At 51.2% G+C, this 22643-nt stretch overlaps 2 protein-coding genes and 1 non-coding gene across 8 annotated transcripts; all 3 read right to left on the bottom strand.

Annotated features, from left to right (window-relative positions):
* Positions 1–279: 279 nt before the first annotated feature.
* cox20 (cytochrome c oxidase assembly factor COX20) lies at positions 280–1981 on the bottom strand. Its single transcript, XM_088304407.1, has 4 exons — positions 1758–1981; positions 1332–1449; positions 1195–1258; positions 280–1104 (listed from the first exon to the last, which is right to left on the bottom strand). The coding sequence occupies exons 1-4, from the start codon at positions 1797–1799 to the stop codon at positions 957–959; spliced, it is 372 nt and encodes a 123-aa protein (XP_088160533.1). The 5' UTR covers positions 1800–1981; the 3' UTR covers positions 280–956.
* A 303-nt stretch (positions 1982–2284) lies between these two features.
* Positions 2285–2356, bottom strand: trnae-uuc (transfer RNA glutamic acid (anticodon UUC)). Its single transcript has one exon. It is a non-coding gene; the product is annotated as a tRNA-Glu (tRNA).
* Positions 2357–3233: 877 nt separating this feature from the next.
* Positions 3234–22315, bottom strand: arfgef3 (ARFGEF family member 3). 6 transcript variants are annotated; one of them, XM_088304643.1, is made up of 42 exons: positions 22090–22315; positions 21873–22002; positions 20497–20548; positions 20190–20271; positions 19958–20098; positions 19818–19886; positions 19525–19641; positions 19348–19393; positions 19187–19271; positions 18981–19085; positions 18769–18881; positions 18460–18707; positions 18261–18373; positions 17319–17451; positions 16851–17245; positions 16461–16795; positions 15968–16384; positions 15804–15908; positions 15513–15713; positions 15319–15429; positions 14759–14897; positions 14339–14623; positions 13493–13626; positions 12960–13105; positions 12680–12859; positions 11591–11732; positions 11406–11528; positions 11019–11122; positions 10807–10951; positions 10604–10732; positions 10151–10327; positions 9684–9798; positions 9514–9616; positions 9274–9405; positions 8864–8994; positions 6221–6299; positions 5998–6134; positions 5577–5748; positions 5404–5505; positions 4423–4844; positions 4047–4353; positions 3234–3718 (listed from the first exon to the last, which is right to left on the bottom strand). In XM_088304643.1, the coding sequence occupies exons 2-42, from the start codon at positions 21955–21957 to the stop codon at positions 3527–3529; spliced, it is 6549 nt and encodes a 2182-aa protein (XP_088160769.1). In that variant the 5' UTR covers positions 21958–22002; positions 22090–22315; the 3' UTR covers positions 3234–3526. The 6 variants fall into 6 exon arrangements, with proteins under 6 accessions (XP_088160769.1, XP_088160770.1, XP_088160771.1 ...); XM_088304644.1 differs by having other exon boundaries at positions 15968–16133; positions 16218–16384; positions 19480–19641; positions 21873–22314; XM_088304645.1 differs by having other exon boundaries at positions 9274–9384; positions 15968–16133; positions 16218–16384; positions 19480–19641; positions 21873–22314.
* Positions 22316–22643: the final 328 nt, after the last annotated feature.

Raw genomic sequence — 22643 nt, 5'->3', positions numbered from 1 at the left:
AAAACATCTGAAGTGCCGTTCATCTTCTTTGTCATCTTTAAACCTAAATTTTATTCTGAATCAATTTCCGGTTTAAAGTGAGCGTGGCACAGTAGAGAATTGAACCACTTGGGGAAGCCAGCCCACAGAGAACCGGGATTGCCGGGCGATGGCAGCCAATCAGCTCACGGGATGAGGCCACTCGTGCTCTGGTTGGTCGGGAACCAATCACGCGCCTTGTATGAATGCCCGTAGGTGTGGACCAAGCCTCAGAGTCAACTCATCTGTTCGAAGAAACTGTGGCCGTATATTTTGACTTTAATGAATATTTTTGGCGAAACACTGGAGCAGCAAAACAAATTTCCTTGGCGGCGTTAATGACTCGACATGTAAAGACGTCTTTTTCCTAAAATATTAAATTTCATATTGAAAATTTCAAATACTATCCTCAAGCATCGAGTGAATACGTCCTCTGCTGGGGATATGTGGTACTACTTGTCCGACTTTTGCGCCAAACTTTTGAACGCAGTGACCTCAACACTCACAACCAACATCAACTTCCCATTTTCGGCCCCTGAGCAGCTTTCGAGGCTCTACAACAGTTCAGAGCTCAATAAAAAAAAATTATAGCACCACCAGCTGACTGAGGTAGAGAGTTTCTAATTTTCGGCGTTCAATAAAGTGTTAAACAGTAAGCCTCATGTCAGAGCGTCATTAATACCATCAAGAAAATAATTGAACAAAAAAGAAGGTGCTCGGAATTCGTGTGAGCTTTAGCCTCGAACTGCCATCTCAGATGAGGTGGGCGTTAACGGTCAGTCACTAAGTTCCGTCAGTATTTCAGGCCGACCCACGTGAGCCTAGTCGGTCCCTCGTCGGCGACAGTCAATCAGCTTTTCATGTCGCATGCAGGTGCTGCACAATCAAACAGCCAAACAAATTTTGGGAAAAAAAAAAAAAATCAAACGCGTGTGGCGTCAGGAGGGTCCAGAGGTGGCTTGCGAGTTTTGTGACGCTTGCGTGGGGTCAACCGGGGTCCCCTGGTAGACAATCTTGTTTTTGATGCCATGCTGGATGATCCTCTGCTGCGCTCGCTGCCTGGCGTTGCTGGCGCGGCAGTAGCACCTGCGCAAAGGCAAATGCGCACAATATGAGGCATTTCCTGTCAGTGGCGACCATATATGACCTTTCATGGTGAAAAGCGGGCCGACTCACCAGGAACCAAAAGTGGCAAGCAGGAAGCCCCCCACGCCCACGTCGAATGACCTTTTCACACGACCTGCACACACATTGGTGCATCATCATCATCGTTATCATCATGCGCGTGTGTGTGCGCCCGTGTGTACACTGACTGGTGGCCAAAAAGTGCAGGAGGCCGGCAGCCAATGAGGCGCCGGCGCCATGAAGGACCGCCTCCCGGGCGCAGGGTGTCTTCTGCACGTCCAGGATTCCCAGCAGACGGCGATGGGCCTGCGCACGCGCACATACAACAGAAGACGCAGGAACAAAATCTTATTGGTGCTTTGCAACAAGGAAGGAAACCGGTTGGAAACATTACCGCAAATATGAACTCTTACCATGAAATCCTAACCGTAGTTAAAAAGCTCAGCACAATTTGAAAGCCCATTTCTTTTAAACCCCAGCCCCAGTTAAAAACCTACTGTGGCACCCTAACGCTACTTCGAAACCTGAAGCCTATTTTTAAGACTATCTTGCAATTTTTAAACCTGCGCATGAGGCTCAGGTGACAGCAAGCAAGGAAGGAAGTCAAGGCTGACCTTTTGCGTGCTCGTCCCTCGTTCGTCTTCGTCTTGCGACATTTCAGCTCACATTGCGTTGCCTGCTTGCAGAACCGAATTTCTTTCAAACCAACAAGTTGAGCACGAAGCGATACGTAAGTCAGAATTACTGAGCAAGACTCGACCTTCGCAGGCGTTACGCAAAGGTCCGGCAGCTTTTCAAGTCCGACTTGTCGGCAGACGGAACCCTTGTTCTTTTTTGCGCTTGACGTCTCAACGACATGCCAAAAATTGGACCTCATTAGACCTGACAAAAAAAAACTATTATTTTGACATGTTGTCATCGTAGGATAAGTTGGTGCGTTTTTGTCGATTTGCGTCCAAAATGCGTTCTGTCGTCCTAATACGTCAAAAAGTTTCATTTGGCTGAGAACGATCAGCTGGATTGAAAAATAATTCGTCAGTTTGTTTCTGTTGTCATGGGGAATATTTATTGGCCTCTGGCGTTTACACACACGTATTGAAGTGAGGCAACTGGGCTCCCGTGAAAAAAGAGAAAGATTTAGTTCCCATACCGGGAGTCGAACCCGGGCCGCCTGGGTGAAAACCAGGAATCCTCACCGCTAGACCATATGGGACCATTTAGTGCGTGTTTCATATTATAATATTAATTTAATCTTCTTATCCCAAAAGGACTTGCTTGGGGTGATTTAAATGTGAAAAAATAAATATTTCCTATAAAAAGAAGTCAGATAGTATCATAATCATGCTTCTCTCTACTTCTCTTTATTCGCAGTTTGCAATTTCATGGATTATCATTCCTCGTCTATTCGCTTCCTGTGGCTCCCTTCACTTCCAAAATGGCTGCACACTTTTCATCCGTTACTCTAATGACATTAGCCGTCATGTCAATCACTGTTTGGAGTCAAGAAGCTGCTCAGACATCAGAATCGGTTGCATGGTGGTCGCTGCTGGTTGCAACCTGAGCAACATTTACCACCATGGCCGCCATCTTGGGCGTCGGCCATGCTAGCTTGATCTTGACAAGCGTCCGTAATTCTCTTCTTGTCGTAACAAGCAAAGATTAATGCTCGTTTTACGCAAATCAACTTTCCCTTTGCAGTTCTCCTGATGGCCTCCACAGACTGCACCAGGTGTCGGTTGTCGGGTCGACCCCGCCTAGTCAATCTGTGTGATGACGGAGCGGGCATCGCCGTGGCCTGTCATTCTTCTCAGCGTGGATGAGCTCAACTTGGGTGCTTTGTGTGCCTTATGTCTTTTTAACTCAGTTTCTCAATTTACGTGAGCGCAGGCGTGCTTGTGGGATAGAGGGGAGGGGGTGTTTCCTTGTTTGATGTTTTAACTGCACAGCCCTTTCAGACCCATTTTTAGGTATGAAAAGTGGCATACAAATCAAATTTGATTGTGAGGCCGCCATTTTGTGCAGTATCGCCCTCTCCCGGTGACCTAAATGAACGCCACAAACACATTTGCCAAACATGGCACGTGACTCGGTTTGTGCTCTGCTTGGTGCGCGTCACAAGAACTTTAATACCACAAAGAAGAACTGACACAAATCCATAAATTAGACATCAAATAGAAGAAATAATGGACAACAATAAATATTGATCAATAAGCAACAAACACACTCTTCGTCATCATCATCATCGTCGTCGTCATCTTTGGCTCACTTTGGTTCCTCCGGGCAGGCTCGACACTCCGTGCTGTCGCGGTGGCAGGAAACTAGCGTAAAGTTAACCACATCATGCTAAAGCTTTGTTGTGTCACTACGGCAACAGGATGCGCCGTCACGCCACAATGTCATAGAGTCTTCCCACGCGCGTCAGCCAATCGCACAAGGCCTGGCGCACGGCGGCGTCGGTGACGTGGCACGCCAGCTGGCACACGCTCGGGTAGAGCGCCGGCTGAAGAGCCACGAAGGGCCCGTCGGAAAGCTGCAAGACTTGTTGCAGCGCCGTTGCCACCATGTTGCTCCACGCCTGAGGGACACACACACACACGCGCGTGCACACATGTCACACATCAGACAGACGTCATGTCAAGGAGGACAACCAGGACGTTATGTCTCACAAAATGGCACGGAGCGTCCCTGCGGGGCGGAAAGCTTCGACTCCCAAGTTCAGATTTGCTGCCAAATGGCTACGATTGGTCAGCGTGTTTTTTGGGGCAAATGATTGACCAATGAGAAGGGTTGACAACAACAACTCAAAAAACGCCTCCTCCCGCAGAGAAGTCGGCATTCCACCCGACGTCAGCAATGTGCCATGTTGCCGTGGTGACAGGCGCCAAAAGGCGTGGCACCGGCACCTGTATCTGTGCGTGGGCGTCACTGGCGGCGACGTTGCCGTGAGAGCTGACAGCCGAGTCCGATCTGGACCTGAGGACTTCGGCGCCGGCGCTGTGCGAGTGTCTGAGGGGCGTGGCATGCGTCTGCTGTTCCTGTATGTGGCTCCACCCCCCCTGCCGTCTGTCACGCTGCTGCTTCCTGCGTTTGTATTGGCTCACGAGCTTGGCCAGGCTTTTGTCGGTCGCCATGGAGACCAGCTTGGTCCCGGCACTCTCCCACCAGTCCTTCCCGCCGCTTCGGAAGCTGGCGGGAATACTTCCTGCGCAGCTGAACAACCAATAAAATGACCGAAAAAGCGATGACGAGCCCGCTAGGCGCACCATCAGCACGTCTCACCTGAATGCCGGACTGTGCGCGGGTGTGTCCCCCGGCGAGGGCGCCGTGCTGGTGCGGGCTGTGTGACACGTGACGACGCCTTCCTCCGACGGCGTGTCGCCGCCAGCCGACGTGGGCGTGGACGACTCCGACGGGAAGAGCGGCAGAAAAAATGTGTGACGGTTCTCCCCTCGCGAGGGCGGCGGCGGCGGCGGGGTCGGCGTGGCGGCAGCGACGTCCTCCTCCAGGTCTCGATGCATCTGGATGTAACTGGTGCACACGTCGGCACTCAGCTTGTGAAGACGCTTCACCAGCCACACCCACTCCGACACGCCTCCGCCGCCACTGCCCGCCGCCGGCGCCGCCGAAGCCGGGGCCACACTCAAGGATGACATGGCGGCTCGCCATTGATGCCGCTGATCGCGCCCACGCGGGGGGCTCACCTGCATGTTTGTTTGGATACGAAGACGGGTTAGTTGCGAAACAAGCTTGGTACTGGTTTGTGGTCTCTGAAAAAAAAAAAGGCTTGTCTTGACACTAACGAACATTGCAATCACTTTTCGCTTCGTGTTCATTGCTTGTGTTTTTCTTCTCTATCTCCGGCACGGCTCAGTCAACATTACTCGATTTTCGAACGGAGAGAAAAAACGTTGTGGACTTAAAAAAAGACATTTGACAAAAAGCCCGGAAAAAAAGTCACACATCGTAAAAATCTAAAAAAGTTGCAGAAATGTGAATGTTTTTGTCGTATCGAAAAATAAAAGTGTTTAATTTGTCGTCATACATTGCCATTTTTATATTTAAAAAAAAAAAAAAAACACGATGTATTGTCAGAAAAAGTCTTACATTTCCAAATCAAATGGTGGCTGAAACATTTTTATATTTGCAGATTTCAAACGTTTTTTGGGCTTTGTGGCGCCTCACGCCAAGATCACACGCATACACGTCAATCGGTGCCCGTTTACGCTAGCGTTGGCGTACGAATGTGCGCGCGTGCGTCACCTGCGCCGTCTCTTCAAAGATGTCTTCGTCCTCCGAGGACGCCGACGCGGCACAAGAGGAGTCCAAACTTCCGTCGTCGTCCTCCGAGAGGATCTTCTTGACCTGCCGCGTAGTTAGAGCGCGTTTAGACAATGGAGAAGAAGGCGGGGCCCAGAGGAAAAAGGGGGCGGTACCTGTTGCGCCGTCATTCCGTCGGCCTGATTCAAGATGGCGGCGAGCAGCGCCTGCACGTAAAGCTTGAAGCTCATGGCCGCCTGACGGTACAGATTGGCCGCACCGCACACGCCCGACACCTTCATCAGAAGATACTTGAGACCGGGACGCGTGTCAAAGTCACGCGCCGTCCTGCAACGGCGTCACAAAACGCGTCAAACGTCACAAGCAACTAAAGCTTGCATTTGCATCAACACAGTTTGACAATGAAAAAGACGGAGCTCCAAAAACGCCTGACAAGTGACATGTAGTATGCGACATGTCTCAAATGGAGGAAGGTCAAAAGTCACACGTATGAAAGACAAACTGGTCACAAGCCACATGTGACCGCAACAAGACTCATGACAGCACATGCGGCCCGTAGGCGGAAGCCCCGCCCACCTGTACGAGTCAAGCAGCAGGTCAAGGATGATTGACAGGTTGCTCATGGACACGTAGCGGAGGAAGCCCACTGGCGGCGCCGCCAGCCGCGTGGCGGCTTCAGCAGTCACGGGCGTTGCCCTCTCCTGGCCATCGGGCTGCTTGACAAACGCCTTTGATCAGCCAAGTCATCCAGCAAACGATTCACCGACACGCGTGTGCGTGTGCGTGTGCCGTACGTTACCTCCAGCAAGATGTCCGAAAGGTTCTGCAGAAGAACTTGATGTGACAAAAGGCTCACCACCACGTTACGGAACGGAATACTGCAACACGCAATCCAACAACAACATGGTTAGCGTACGCGCGTGTGTGTGTGTTGCCATGTGTTCAATGACGGAAAAAGCGCATCTTACCCAACTTTCCTAAAAGCAGCCAAAGAAGAAGAAAAAGTCAAATATTTGAATTTGAATTTGAAGTGTTTATTTTCACACACACATAATGTTGTATGCAAACAAAATACTGCGTTTACAATGTGAAAATTGGACTCCCTCTGAAGCTAAAAGCTTATAAACAGGGATCCAGCACACCACCACCAAACAAACATTTATCTTGTACTGACGTAATCAATTTGAAATGTCATTTACAAGATGTTTACAGTGCTGGGCAACGGCTCATAATTTATTTCAAAGGATACAAAAAAACAAAACATGCAAATCAAGATTTTTGTGTGGTGCTATAGCAGATATGATGGACCCGTTCATGTACATTTCAACTTAAATGATAACCAACGATAACTCAGTAATCCATGCAAAAGGGAAAAGTTTAACTGCAAAATCTTTCGATACATATTTCTCCAGTAGCTTGTGTTTCAGATTTCTTTTAAATATAGAAAGCGTAGCAGATTGTTTTATTTCGTTATCCAATTCATTCCATATTTGTGGGCCCCTATAACATAAACTGAATCGAGTGGATTTTAATTTCCTATATTTCCCTTTCAAGTGCAACCTGTTCCGAGTACTATGTAGGTGAGAGGAAGAGTACAGTGGAATGAGTTCACACCATTTCGTATTCAGCCTGTTAAGCACATTATACATTGTACATAAGTTATGAAAGATGTTACATTCTGGCAGCTTTAGGAGACCATACTTTTGGAAGAATTCTATTTAGAGTCAGATATTGCCCTTATGGCTTTTTTTTGTCATATGAGTAATTTGGCAGTGTATGTAGGGTCAGTATTATTCCAAATAATATTACAATAATTCAGATGAGGCTCAAACAGTGTTCGATACAAAGTTAATAACGCCTCGAATGGGAGCAATTGTTTTAGTTTATAAAATAATCCTACTATTTTTGATCGTTTTTTAACCAACTCATCAATATGCTTTTTAAAATTTATAGACTGGTCAATGTGGATTCCTAAGAATTTAGTGGACTCAACTTTGTTAATAAGTCTGCCATCAATAGTTATGTTCAATTCACGATCTCTGTATTTATGTTTATTCATGCCGAAGACAATATAATTTGATTTGGTGATGTTCAGGGATAACTTGTTACATTTGAACCAAGTATTTACGTTTGATAACTTCTCATTTAAGAGTAGTACAAGTTGATCAATATCTTTATGTGATATAAATAGGTTTGTGTCATCTGCAAAAAGAATTTCATGAATATTGTGCGAACAGAAACCAAAATCATTCATATACACAATAAATAAAAGGGGGCCCAGAATGGGGAACTCCAAATGTGATGTTTTCCAGTCCTGAGTTTTCCCCATTTACATTTACATATTGTAGTCTATCCTGAAGATAGTCCTTGAACCACTGTCGTGTTATATCCCTGACACCATAATGCTCCGATCAATCGTATCAAATGCCTTAGTGAGATCGAGAAAAACGCCAATACCAATTTCTCCCTTCTCAAAAGCATCGTTTACTTTCTCAAGCAAATCCAAAGTGGCCATGCATGTATTGCTTTGTTCCCTGAAGCCATACTGTGAAGAAACTCGTATATTTTGTTTTTTTAAGTAGGCTACCAGTCGCAAGTGGATTGCTCTTTCTAGTACTTTGGAAAGGGTCGGTAATATTGATATGGGCCTATAATTTTGCATTTCATTTATGTTCCCGGTGTTATTTTTGACACCTTCATTTGCTTTGGGACAATATTGAGACAATGAAGTCAGATTTCACGTGGAAGCGCAAAGTCGAGGCAAACTGCTTTTAACGTCACTCGATCCAGATTTGCGGCCACAAACTTGACTTACGAGCACCGGACGGCGACGGCAGGCAGGCAGGAAAAGCGACACAACTCAAGCGGCAACAATTCATCAAAGAATTTGGAAAAAGGCTTGTGGCTGCTTTTGGCCCAAAACAAGACCATTAAGTCCACCTTGTCTATTTCCAACAACGTTGTTGCCTTTAAAAAGGATGGCGCAATGCTAATGCTAACTAGCATCCATGTTGCAGCGTTTAAGCAACAGACTGAACACAAAGTGACACGCAGCAACATGTGGAGCTGAGAAATGTCGAGATGTCCCGTGAGCTGTCTTACGCTGCCCCCGAGTGGACAAAATGTGCAGAGCAACATTGCCTTCATTGAATAGTTTAGGATGTCATTACTTTTTACCACATTTTATGTTCCCATTGTCGCTTTTTAGCTTGATGGGTGGAACAGATTAAAGTCATCGTAACGGTCAAAGAGGAGTTTGAGTTTGGAACCAATTCGACTCGTATCTCAAGGCAAAGCACAATTGCTCAATTTGGGTTGCGAAGCAATTTGATGAATAATCAAAAGCGTGTCAAAGTTGAAAAGATGGAATCCGTTCAGGCAGGAAACAGGAAGTGGTCATGCAAAATCCTGCGCAGGATTGGCACGCGTGTGTGCGCGTCACCTGTTGTGAGCGTGTCCGTTGGCGTGACGGTTCAGTGGCGGCTCGATGATCAAAACACACGACTGGGCGTGCTCAAAGCCGTCTTTGTTGTTAGGCGTCTTTGGCGAACATTGGCTGTCCAACATGAAAACCTGCCACACACGCAAACGCACGTTTGACACGAGTCACGTCTGTCGCTTCAAATGGTGAGTGATTTGGGGTGCGGACAGCGATCTGGTGGTCTGATGGCGCTTTTCTAGTTTCTGTCATATGCATACAACAAAAGCGACCCACAAGAATATCAATGACAGGAAAATGTCAAATTTGTCACGTTGTGATCACTCGAAATGAAAAGTTTCACATGAGACACAACAACGGCGGCAGCAGCAAAAATGTCATGACTTGACTTGACGCGGCGTGGCGCGAGTCACCTGCTGCGCCATGGCTCGGATCCTCCAGTACTCGGCCTCGGCTGACGGCGACGGGGACGGAGCGGCCACCTTCACTTCGCAGGCGTCGCCACAGAAACTGTCGGAACCGCTCTGGAAACACGACACGAGCTTCTGCAACACATCGACATTTCATCCAAGATTTGCACACACAAGAAGCATTGTGACCTCTTCAAAAATCACAAAAAAGGCGTGTGCATGTGCACGTGCGCGCGCGTGTACCTTGACAGGCTGCAACGTAGCCGAGAAGGCATCTTGCAGGGCACAGCAGGCCAACCTCCACATTTCCTCTGTGAAAAGCGGCCCCACCGTCACCAGCACGTACCTACAGACGACACGTCAGCACGTCAGCACAGACGTGCGGCGCACTTTTGTGCGTGTTTGTGAGCGACCTGATGCAGGAGCAGCCCACTCTGGAGATGGTCTCAGCTGGTTGCGACACGCACGCCACCAACAGCCTGAAGAGCTCCTTCAACATCACGTTGATCCAAAACTCGCAACCCACGTCTGACGCACACACAACATGCTCATGACTTGAGATAAGAGTTTCATTCACTCGGATTCGTGTACGTTGGATGCAATCTAATTGAATGCGCCGATCCTGCTGGTGTGCCCACCTTGGCCAGCAGGGGGCAGTATTACGAAGACAGAAACTCAGAAGACAACTACTTCTTCTGCTACTACTCGGCTTGCGCTCGACCACGTGAACGCGACTTTGGGAGAGGCGGTTTTGCAGTCAGCATCTTTCTCGTCCTGCTTGATGTTTTGGGATCGTTTCAGTATCGCTTTCTATTCGATACTTTGTTGCGGGCATCAATTCTGAGGTTTTTTTGCCAGCGTGTTTCGTGTGTGCGGTCACCCGCGTTGATGAAGGTGTTGACGTGTTCCACGACCAGCTCGCAGCAGAGGCCGATGGCATGTTTGAAGTTGGCGGCGGCCAGGTCCCAGTAGGCGTGGTCGCCGTGGCTACGCTGCAGCCACAGCGACATGACGGGCAGCAGCAGCTGCACCACGGCCAAGATGGCGAAACCGGGACCTGCAAAAGCACAAACATGACGACGGCAACTCTGTGCCAATCGTTTTCCGTTCGCCATCCCGCCAAAATAAACTCAACAAGAACACATTTTGGTGCAAAGCAAAGAATACAAGTACTCGTCGTCTCAGACCACTTTTTTTTTTTTTTTTTTTACAACAACGATTACAAAATTTTGGAGTGGCCTTGTTCAGTTTAAAGCAATCGCAGTAAGGCTTGGTGGCAGAAGGAAGGGTGCGAATGAGCAGGACGGTCACACGAATGGCTGCCGCAGGTCACCTGGCACGACGGCGACCTCTCGCAGCAGCAGGAAGAGCGTCTCCAGGGTGGGCGGCTGGTGCTGGCGGGGGCAGTTGGACACGGCGGCCGTCAGCTGCTCCAGAAGAAGAATCCACACCTGGATCAGACCTGAGGGACGGATGGGGGCACACGTCACGCGGCAGGCGGCCACGCCGACGCTCGCCAACGCCCGCCTCGCTCACCCGTGTCGTCGTCAAAGTCTTGCAGGATGCCGTCGAGCGCTTCCCGACCGTCCGTCGACATCTCGTGCAGGCTGGCGGGCAGGCTGGCGAGCCGCGCCCCCAAGAAGACGGGCTTCGAGGGCATCTTGTAGATGTTGGCCAGCAGCTGCAAAGTTGCGTGTTTTTTTTTTTTTTCATCACGCAAGCCTCACCCGAGCCGAGAATCGTCTCACCTGAGAACATCGGCGCAAGTAGCCGAGCGCAGGCAGGCACAAGTCGAGGGAGCTGCGTGACGATGCCGGCGCGCACTCGCCGATCTCTTTGCAGTCCAACTCGCCTGCCAGAAAAAAAAAAGTGGCAAAGAGCAGCGACACGCGTGCAAAGCTCAACTTTTGTAGCAAATGTTAACCGTGAACGCGACTTTTGAAACGTCAATTGTGTTTTAAAATGCAAATTGGAAACCCTAATTTCAAACGTAACAAACTGGCTCGAAGCCCTACTCTGAAACTTTTTCCCACATCCAATATGGCGGCGACGTCGGCCTACGTCCAGTGAGCCGTCTTTACGTCTCATTCGTGTCACGCCGACGTTTCCATCTACGTGCGCACGCGGCGACTTACCCAAACCTTTGACGAACTTCATGAGGCACATGATGTAGTCGGTGGCGGCGTTGGCGAACACCTGAACGTTGTCCGTGTTGACAAAGGCCTCAAAGACGTCGAAGACGGGCGCGTGACACTCGCCTGCCGACGGCACGAGACGGCGTCAGGACGGCACGACGCCGAGGCGGCACAGCGTTACGTACCCGAGGCGAGTTGCGCCGGCGGCTCGTCTTTGGCCTCCATCTTGGCGCAGTGGGCCGTCCGGAGCGCGCTGAACAGCGGACGCCAGCCGGACAGGATGCGAGGCGAACACATCTCCACCAGCTCGCCAATGGACGTCACCACCTGGACGCACGCCGTCAAGGCCATTGTGGCATCAAATCCGCATGCCGCGCGAGCTAGCAAACGCGCCGACAGCTAGCTAGCGCGGTGGGCGGGAAAACATGTTTTCTCAAGGACTTTGCTGTGAGGGCAATATCTTCTTCTTTTTTGTTTGCGACGTCGTCTTCCAAGTCGTCGCTTTCACTTCAAGAGATCGCACGTTCGCCTTCAATCGCTCGTTTTGCTTTTCTTTGGGTCACCGGTTGAACCGCGACACCAGCGCGTTAGCTAGCCTGCAAACCAGGAAGCTTGCATGCTAGGTTGCTATCACACTTGCTTGCTAAACTAAGAGAGAGGAAACAAACGTTTTTAGTTTCTTTTGGCGTCATCGAACTCGAGTCAACTTGCACCTGATGCGGCTCAACTTGCCGCTGAAAGAAAAAAATTGTTTTGCATGTCAAAAATGACTTTTGTACGAAAATGCTTCCACCTAAAAGACTCTCTTGTGATTTAAGGTTTTTTTTTTCTTTTGTGACGAAATTTACGGACAAATTAGGGCGCCGATTTTTGGAGCTCGCCTCGTTCCTTTTTTTTGTCCACTTCAAACTGTGAAAGTCCAAAAGGGTTCTTCTGCACAATCGTTTGGAATTTTCAACGGATTTCACCAAAACAAATTGAGAAAATAAAAAACGCAAGCAAAAAACATTTTCCTGGTGAAAACAAAAAGCATCATTTGGGCCAGGGTTACCCAAACCTCTTAACGTCACGTCCCACTTTTGCGGAACCGCGCAGAAACCTTTTAAAGGAATATTCATTTTTACTTGATTTTTTTTTACTAACGGTCTGCAAGTTTTTAAGATTCTGGGAAATGTCGTTAACGACGTATAGAAATGTTCCAAACATGCCCATCCGTACGCTAGCTAGGAAGCTAAAAGCACGCGTGTGAGCGGGCCGCGAGGGGGCGGGGTCACCTGGTCCTGGACATCGTCGTCGCACAGTTCCAGTTGCATGATGTGCTCAAACGGTCTGAAGAGTGCCTCGTTGAAGTGGAAGTGGGAAGGCTCGGTCCAGCCGCTAAGAACCTCGGTCAGGACGTCGTGGATGAAGGAAACGGCCTTCTGGGACACGTGACGCTCTCTGTGACACGCTGCCTGCGGGGAGCACAAAACACACACACACACACGCACACACACACACAAACACATTTGGCTTTTCGATCAGCGCCAACGTTGTGCCGTTGCACTTCCCCACCTCGACCAGGTGAGGCGCCACCACGCTCCAAGCTCGCATCTTGTGCAGCAGCGGCCGCTTGTCGTTCCGGACGATTCTCAACATGGCCTCGCCCAAACGGAAAAGGTGCAAGGAGCTCGGGCGCTCCAGCGTCGACTTAGCTTCTCCTGGAACACAAATCACAGAAGAGCGTTCTGTCCCGGGAACGCCACGGGACCTCCCGTTTTTTTGCTTTGGTCTGCGACCCAGAAAGCTTCCCACAATTATTTTCTCAAAAGATGAGCAATTGAAAAGAGTAGTCGGACCTAAAAAGTCATGCCCCCCCAGTGCACATTTTATTCTGTATCTGCCTCCAAAAAGAATTTCGATATTGGGCAGCGCCTACTCCGCCCGAATTCAAGTCAGCAGTCATCTTTCTGAAAATGAGGCACTTGAGGGTTGGCAAAAGACGCCCAACTGGGCAACCGAACGGCGGAATTGTCAACGCGGAGCGCTGATGGAATTCCAAACTTTTTCTTCTTTAAATGGCCAATTTGCAAAGGCAGTTGGCGTACCGGGCATGGCGAGCGAATAGTTGCCCGTTTCGGTGACGGAGTGGAAGAGTTGACACTGAGACGCTTTCCTCAGCTGCTGCAGGAAGCCCACCAGAGACGACAGGTTCAGTTTGAGCGACGCATCTTCAAACAACCTGAAACGCACACACGTGTACAACATGACACACGGCACTTGGTGGGCGTGGGGGGGGCAATCACGTCTTTAGACCAAAACGGATGTTGTGGTGCTGATTAGCGACGGCGGCACTGAGGAGACAACGGAAAGCAGAGGTGGAGGTGCCGAAAGAAAGATGGGGAGGTTTTCTTTCGGAGTCACCGGCTCGGTCGGAAAAGATAAGAAAAGATCTCATCAGCCGAGGGAGCGAGATGGGTCGGCTGCCGGGCAGGAGCGAAAGCGGAGAAGGTTGACGGATGTGCTGAGACGAGACCTGAGGGCACGAGGACACGTGCACGAGATCCGCCGCGTGTCCTCGGCTCAAAGACACTGCACATCATCATCATCAAAAACGTCCTTTGGGACATCTTCAAACTTCTTTTTGACCAGCCAAAAGTCAATCACAAATACCTGCGACACATGTTCGGGCCAGCTGTTACATGTTAAGAGGACAGCGCGCACACACTTGGTCTTGTGTTCCCTCCATCTGCTCCACAAGATCAAAGACGTTTTTTGGAAGCGCATTTTCAAAACACACACACAGGATGCTGTAGGCGTGGAATTGGAGCTTGCAAAGCTAAACATGTGCAGTTGTGCTGCCACCTGGTGGCATTGGACAATCATTGCAAGTGAATAGATGAAAATGAGGGTCATGATGATGACAACTTGGCGTCGGCGGGCGTCGGACACACCTGTCGGCCTGAGTGGACAGCGCGCAGACGGCCTTGGCGGCGCCGGTGCCGCTCAGCAGGCTTCCCCCTTTGAGGTCGACTCCGGCGCCCTGGACCAGAAGCTCATGCACGGTGGGCGGGCGCGCGAGAGGCGGCGTTGGGTCGGGCCGGGGGGCGTCGGCTTCGGCTTGGGCTCGGCCTACGGGCGCCCCCTGCTGGCGCCGCTGGGCGAGCGTGGCCAGCGGTGGCGGGTGCGAGGTGGCGCTGAAGTGAGTGTGCTCCAAAGAACTGACATACTCCGTCACCCTGACACACAAAATGAACGCGCGCGCGCACACAACAAAACAGATCGCATATTTGGTCATCAAATGATATCAAATTAAAACGGAGAAGAATGAGCAAGCATTTTGCTTGCATTTGACATCTTTGGACGGGCGTCACCTGAAGACGTGCGTCCAGCACTCGTGGTTGTGACTGCCCATCTCCAAGCCGACGTTCAAGATGGCGTCCATGCACAGCACGTGCGCCGTGTGCAAGCGAACGCCTGCCGGCCGCGAAATCTGCTCCAGACGCTGCTTCACTGCACACGCACACGCATGCGAAGACACCTCAAGTTGTCGCTCATGTCGTGTGTGAGCTTGCAAATGCAGACTCAATTGCATGGAGCGCACTTTTGGGGGCGGGGGTGGCCAAACCCGAGCAAACAGCGCAACATAAAAACAAACCCAAATGAATAAATGCTTCCGTTTCCGTCAGCTGCTGATTGTGTCGACTCTTTGTCTTTGCGGTCATTTCAAACCGAGTTTAACGCTCAATGAAACAAAGCCTCGTCTCTTTCACGCGCCATTTTGAATTTTAGGAGGATGAACTTACGCCGCTGAAGAACGACACTGCTTACGAAGGATTCGTCACGCAAGTTTGCGCTGTCGAGGCCGACTTTGTTGGTGGGCGTGGCTTGCCAGGCTGGCAGAATGTGCGTGTGTGTGTGCGCGTATGCTCACCTTGCGCAATGGCGTCCCCTGCCTCCGGCCCCTCCCTCTCATCGCGCTCTTCCTGCGCACAGGAGGCGGCAGACATTTGGGCCAAGGCGGACGCGCAGTTGGTGGCCACACCTGAGGACGAACACGCACACACACACCGACATGATGATGGTGTGTGCGCGTGTGTTTAACCACATGCGAAGGCCGCCACCCACCGAGCGCACAGCTGAGCGCGGCGGCCTGCCTGAGTCCGTCCAGACTGAGACAGATGGCGTCTCGCTCTCGCTGGCTCTGCTCTCTGGCGAAGACGAGCAACAACTTGGCGCTGCCGGCCACGCGGCCCGTCAGCGGCGTGGACAGGATGTCCATCAGCTGGCTCCAAACGCCCGTCAGCAGGAAGCGCGACAGCACGGCGCCTTGGGGGGGGGGGGGGGCACCGGCGGTGACGGTGTTACCGCGGCAACGCCCGATGACATCCGCGCAAATTGACTCACCGATGTACGCACCTGCCATGATGGCGTCACCGCCTGCCCTGTCGCACGAAGGAGCTGATTGGCTGAACGTCTTGATCAGCTGACCGCCAATGGCACTGCTGCCCAGGCCGTCGATATCTGTCGGGATGAATAAACGAGTGTGTGTGCATGTTTGTAGCGACACGTGTGTGTCTTACCGGTCAACATGTTGACGAGCGGCGGTGTTCTCTCATCGAGCGGCGGCCGGTAGCCCGCCTGAGCCAGCAGGTCTCGCTCCAGAAGCTGATGGTAGACCTCCTCGATCCACGCGTGAGACAAGACCACCAGCACGCCGCTGCTCTGGATCGCATGCGCAAATTCTTTCTGCAACGTCACACAAACAGGAAGAGGACAGTCAGACCGACGTGAAGACGGCGAGCCCCCGCATGGCCAGCGCAACACCCTCACCGGTCCGAGAGCAGGTGGGAGCGCCCTCCGCTGGTAGAAGTTGCATTTGCACAGCTTGAGGTTGAGCAGCAGCGCGTAGAAGGACAACAAGTAGATGGCGTCAGCGTTCATCAGTGATTGACAGCTCAGAGTAAGCCCCGCCTCCACGCCCGGTGAGGGGATCCCGCCTGTCAAGAACAATGCAAATCTTGACCGCATCCAAGCGAAAATATCAACAAGCAATGTTGGCGTGCAGCCACTTACCGGCCTGCAGGCCCGAGCAGAAGTTGTGGGCAAAGTTCTGGAGGAGTCGGTCGACTTCGGCGGCGTCGGCGTCAAGGGCGAGGAGTGTCTGCAGCAGCGAGGCCAGCGAGCGCACAAAGAGACGAGCGCCATGCTGATCGGCTTCCCGGTGGCACAGCAGCTTGAGCGAGAGCGTGGCCGCCGCCGCCGCCGCACTCAGCTCGTCCTCGTCGGCCAGCGACACGTTGTCCGAACCCACGTCCGACACGTCCGAACGGCCCGAGTCCTTCTCGGCCGCCATCGAGTACTGGTCGCACGAGTCCAATTCCGTCCGAGACAAGTCCTGCTCCTCCACGCTGAACATGATTTCATGTCAAGCTCAAAGGCGGAAACACACGCAAGCACGCCTACCTGAAGTTGCTCTCGCTGTAGCGCGATGCGGTCGCATGGGGCATTCTGGTTCTGGAGTCCACCGACAGGAAGTTGGTGATGTCGGGATACACGAGGGCGTGGCTTTGCTGGACCACATCGGGTGGGACCACGCACGTCTCCTGCCGCGGCTCAGCCTCCACGACGTCGTCGTTCCGCTCGGCGGCCGCCCGGCCCGCAGGCTCCGAGTCTGACTTGGTGATGCTAATGCTAATGCTAACGTCGGGGCTGCGCTCCACTGCGCCGTCCCACGGCGGCCCTTCGGAGGACAAGATGTGCCTCTGCCACAGGAAGTCGGAATCGTTCACCTCCAAGGACGCGCGAGACGACTCCGTGCCGTCCTTCAGCTCGTCAATGCGGCGAACCACCAGCCGAACCTGAACACGCGTGACGTGACGCCATGTCAGTAATTCACAACCACATGCTGCTTCACCTGATAACAACAGTTACCTGCTCCGGCGTGAGGCCCCGCCCATGAGACAGCTCCTCCAGCGCTCGCAGCAGAGCACATGCGCACGACACGCTCCAGTAACACGCTTCCATGCCGCCCTTCACGCACGCTTCCGTCATGCCGTCCATCACGCTGAACACGCACACGCACACAAATGCGACGGTCACATTTTGTGGTGATTGAGTTCGCTTCAAAAACGAGGCGACCGATCGGCAATCGCAACAGCCAACGTGCACCGTCAATCGTTTGCGTCCCCGCCAAAGAGTTCCTTTTTGCTCCGCCCCTTTTACGCCAAACATCCGCAACCCCTCGCCCAAAACCGCCGACGTTCGACGTTTCCCTTCGGCTGTGCCGAGAAAAAAATCTTTCAAATCCAGAAAATTGAGAATGATTCCATACTTTCTATTTCAAATTTGTTTATCATTAGCTGACATCATCACAACACGATGTGACGTCGTGGCGTGCTGGTTTTTGCTTCTCGTTCTTTTGTTGAGGACGTCTCAGCCGCAACGTGATTGGCCGCTTGCAGACATGACGAAAGGAGCCGCATCTTTTTCCCACTCAGATAGGAGAGGGGCGAGCAGTTCCACGCAGACGCGAGGTTCGTATTTTGACCGTTATTAATCGAGATGATCGAACGGGTTGAAAACGCTCGACTTCAACCGGCGCCATCAAAATAAACAAATAATAAACAATAAACAATTTGGTGCTTCTTCGTGCACCAAATTGCTGATATTTTGTTTAAAAATAAAATTGACGCTTTTGATTTCCCCAAATATTAAAAAAAAAAAAAAAAAAAAAAACGACCGCAATATCTTTGCTCACGGTTATCATCGCGACGCAATGTCAAATCGTGCCGTGTCAAGCGGTGACATCATCTCGTCGTGACTTTGCATCAGCTGTCAGCTGTCAATCAAACAGTGAATGGCGAGTGTACTGACAGTCGCAGCAGGTCCAGGTGCGACTTCCTTTTGCAGAAAGGTCGCTTCCGGTTCTCGGGTTCGGCCAGACCCGGGCCGGCCAGGTCGAACAGCCGCTGAGGACTTCCCACGATCTGAAAGCCGGCGCGCAACGCACAACGTCACGCCGCGTGAAGTGTTGAGCGGCATGTTGTCACGTGACCGGCCAGGCGCCCTTCACCTCCTTCATGATGCGGATGGCCTCAATGCGGTGCTGAGGCGGCGGGTACAGCAGGATCCGGTGGTAGAGCGACTGCAGGACGGGCTTCATGGACTCCACGCAGCTCACCAGGCGAACCAGCTCGGCCGCCACGTAGCACACGGTGCGCACCACCGGCGCGATCCTGGCGGGGGCGCCGGACGAGCAGCCCGAGCCTCGGCCCTGGTCGGACACACCTCCCGTAACGGACTCCGCCTCCTGGCTCCCGCCTGGAAAAGGCATCGACTCGACATCGTCGTGACGACCAACGCGACGACGAGCGAGACTTACTTGGATGGAGTCGCTCCGTGTCTGGCGCCCCCGTGTGGCCGTGGTGGGAGCTGATGGTTTTGTCGTTGACCGGGTTGCCCATGATGGCCACCAGTGACGGACACAGCTGCTTCCTGTCATGGACGGAGTCTCCATGACCGTGTTCTGACATCATGTACGTACGTGAACGTGTGCATGTATGCATGCGCGCTTGCGTGTTGGTGTGCGTCTACCAGACGAGGTCGGTGAACCGTCTGGACAGGTGCATTGTGGGAGGGCAAGAGCTGAGCATGGACAAGATGCTTTCCAGGTAAAGCAGCTGCAGCAACTGCTTGTCACTGACGGCGGCCACAGCACAAGATCAGTCCCACGCTTTTGCAGTCCCTGAACACACCACGACTCCAAATGACAACGATGACACCGCGCGGCGTTCACTTACCGCTCGACCGACTCCAGCTTGTCGCAGAAGAGCGTCAAGACGGTCACGACATCGTCGCACAGCACCTGGCTGGTGGGCGACACGTCTGTACACACCACACAAGTCATTCTTAGCATGATTGGTGCATTGTGGGGAGGAGGGGGGGGGTTGGAGGGGCGTACCCCTTCTCTGTAGAGGCGGGCCCGTCGGCTCCTCTCCATCGGCTCCCTGCGGACGGCACGTCACAACTTTTCCCAGCCACCCTGAACTCATCACAGTGTTTCTGGTTGGCGTCCATAAAAAATGAGGATTGCCTTCAAAGTGTGTGACGTGTTGATGTGCGTGCGTGATGACGTGACCTCTTGTCTGTGTCGCAGCTGCAGTGTCAAATCTCCCAGAATCTGACTGAGAGTGGCTCGGACCGCCGTGTTGATGCTCCGCTGATGACAGTTGCATGCGTATGTCTCCATGCACACCTACGCACACGCGCGCACGTATCAGTCAAAGTTTCTTGAGAGCGTCCAAAATGTCACAAGCTACCATGCACACACATTAAGTTGGTCAGGTGATAACAAGACAAAAACGTAGAAAAAAGCACCGACAGCTAACCCGTTAGCACGCCACAGGAAGCGTCACGCGTGTGGTTGGTTACCTGAGCGATGCGCAGGATGGAGTCGCCGCGGATGTCAAAGTTTGGTGAGTAGGTGACGCACAGGAGAACCTGCAGGGGGCGCAACAAAACCAAAACAAGATGGAGGATCGGCGGCGGGCGGGACGAGTGAACGTTCTTACCTTCATCACCTCCACCTGCAGGTCCTCGTGCAACGTGGGCGTCGCTCGCACCGCTGCCAATATCTGACTCAGCAGCTGATTCTCCACAGGTTCCGCCTCCTGGCCATTCCCACCCACAAAGCGGTCCTCGCACAGGAGCTTCTGATGGAGAGATGCGGCTGTCAATCATAAGGCCTCCAACGAGTGCAGGAGGTGAGGCTGGACATCAAACAGGAAGAGGAAGAGGAAGCACCTGCATGCCGCTCAGCGCCGTCTGACCCAGTTTGACGTTTTTGGACTCCAGCGCAATCTGAAGTGGCAGAAGACAGCGCGCCCTGCAGGCCAAACAACATGAGCGTCTAAACACGTCAACGTGTGACATGCTAATTCCTGAGATGTGGAATGTCGTGTGATGTCAAGCGATATCACGGGGCGTGACATCGGGTCACGTCACGCCGCGTCACATCGTCCGATATGTGACCTTGTGCATTCACGACACGCGGCCACGTCATGTATGATCATGTGACAGGCGGATCGTTCCGGAGTTAAAGTGTTCTTACCGCAGCTGTGCTGCCGACAGCTTGGCGGATGCATCGTGGCACTCAAGACTTTCTGTGGTGGGAAACATGAAAGAAAGAAAAATTCAATATTGCGATTCATTTCAGCTGCTGCAAGTTGACGTGCAGTCAATAGAGAAACTCTGAAACACTGACACGGTGAGCGGAGCAACCTCCGTCCCTACCGTGGCATGTTGACATGTTGGGCGTGGTCAGTTGGGAGGAGAACAAACATGCCGTGCGAGAGCACATTTGTGTGTGAGAGATGTGGGTGGAGCTTTATTGACCTTGCATTACTGACGTGGTGACAGGATGCGGCTCGCTAAGACAGCGCCACGACAACATTTCGAGACAATTTGTCCATTAGGATGCGGCTCGCTAAAACAGCGCCACTAAAGCGACACGACAACATTTCGAGACAATTTGTCCATTAGTTGCCAATTGATCAATCAACAACATCGACGTATTTGTCACATATGCGTGTGCCATGCCAACATTATTTTCAGTGACGCCGTGATTGGCTGTTGCAGTTAAGAACAAAAAATGACATCACCTTTTCGTTCTATTTTTTATGTCTTAGTGAGAAGCAACTCAACTTCAGTATTTCACAACACAAAGGCGTGAAAAAATAAAACAATAAGAAATCATGTATATTTTGAATTCTGTGCCTCAAATGGGGTGCACGAACATCTTGGCATTTCTTGGTGACGGGTCTGGTTTGAGGTTTCGCGGATTAAACTGCATAAAAACAAAGAAACAAAAAAAATAAACAGAACCACAAAATAACAAAGTTGCGCCTCAAAATCTTTCATGAGCAAAAACACTCCTGAAACAAAAACAAGTTATTTTGAGCTTGGCAACGTGAACAATTTCACATTTTAATTTAATAAGTTAGAATAGTTTTGTAACGAGTCATTTATACAGAGAACACAAAAAGAAGCGGAACCTGAAATTGGTCGTTTTTAGGTCATCATTTTCATGATAAGCCGCACATTTTTTGTGCCACATCAAAATGTTCACATTAGAAAGTTCAATTGTGAGAAGGAATCGTTTTTTGTTTTTTTTCTGGCGTGGCAGTCGAACGCTTCTCGTGAATATTTTAGCTGGCTAGCTAATATAGCGTCAGAGGACGCAGTAAGCACTAAACAAATAAAAGTTGACATTTAACAAAGATTTTTTGTTGTTGTTGTTGCTTTATGTCACATATTCGATGTCATTCAGAAGACGCTTCGAGTTCCTCGTCATCGCCGTCAGGACAGAGAAGCAAGTGGATGCGCGTGAAACATCAGCCACCCCCCAGCCCCCCAGAAAACCAAAATGACAGCGTTATGATGGTTGTCGGAAGGCGGCCGAGGCGTTGTCGGTTGTCCCGAACTCACCGCGGGCGAGCACGCAGGCGTCGCGGAGGCTTTTGTGCTTGTGTCCGGCTGCGTCTTTGTGGAGCCTCCTCAGGATGTCCTCCATGGTGGCGTTGCGGAGGGGCCGTCACACGGGGACGGAAATTGGAAACTGGGACGGGGGTGGGGTGGGCTTGCAGAGTCACACGGGGGCCTCACGGACGGCCGTCAGCATCCCAACCGAGGATGAGTCACTTACACTCTGACGTCATAATACTGCAACCAGGAAGTGCTTTCCTCACAGGTCTGCCGCCTCCTCGGCCTTTTCTATTTCTTTTTTTCAGAATTATTTTGTTGCTCTGCGTTAAACGACAAAATTAATCATGATGAACAACAATAATTTATTTTCTATGTCCGCTTAATTCACGCAGCTGTCGTACGACGCATAAAAATCGTACCACACTGGAGACGCGTCACGTTAACGGAAGTTGATTTTCTGTCCAAATGGGAACTTTCACAGTAAAAGCATGAGTTGGCGAAGCGAAATGGTTACGTCAATAAATTAAAATAAATACCAAGGTTTTCATCAAAATGAGTACCAGCAATAAGCACACTGATTGTTATACAATTCTTGAGTTGGAAACGCTCACCACCAAATTAACAACGTTGAGCGCTGGCACAGGCACTTTTGAATATGTTGGAGTTGAGCACCACCTAGTGGCTCATTGACGAGCTGACAAGATTTTTTAAATTAAATCACAAGATGTAAATATTCAATTTGGTACAATTAATATAACGAGAACATCCTCTGTA

This window comes from Idiotropiscis lumnitzeri, chromosome 9, assembly GCF_059441095.1.
Source record: "Idiotropiscis lumnitzeri isolate Australia: NSW breed Sydney's pygmy pipehorse chromosome 9, RoL_Ilum_1.0, whole genome shotgun sequence".
Lineage (NCBI taxonomy): Eukaryota > Metazoa > Chordata > Actinopteri > Syngnathiformes > Syngnathidae > Idiotropiscis > Idiotropiscis lumnitzeri.
This window is presented reverse-complemented; position numbering and strand designations above follow the sequence as displayed.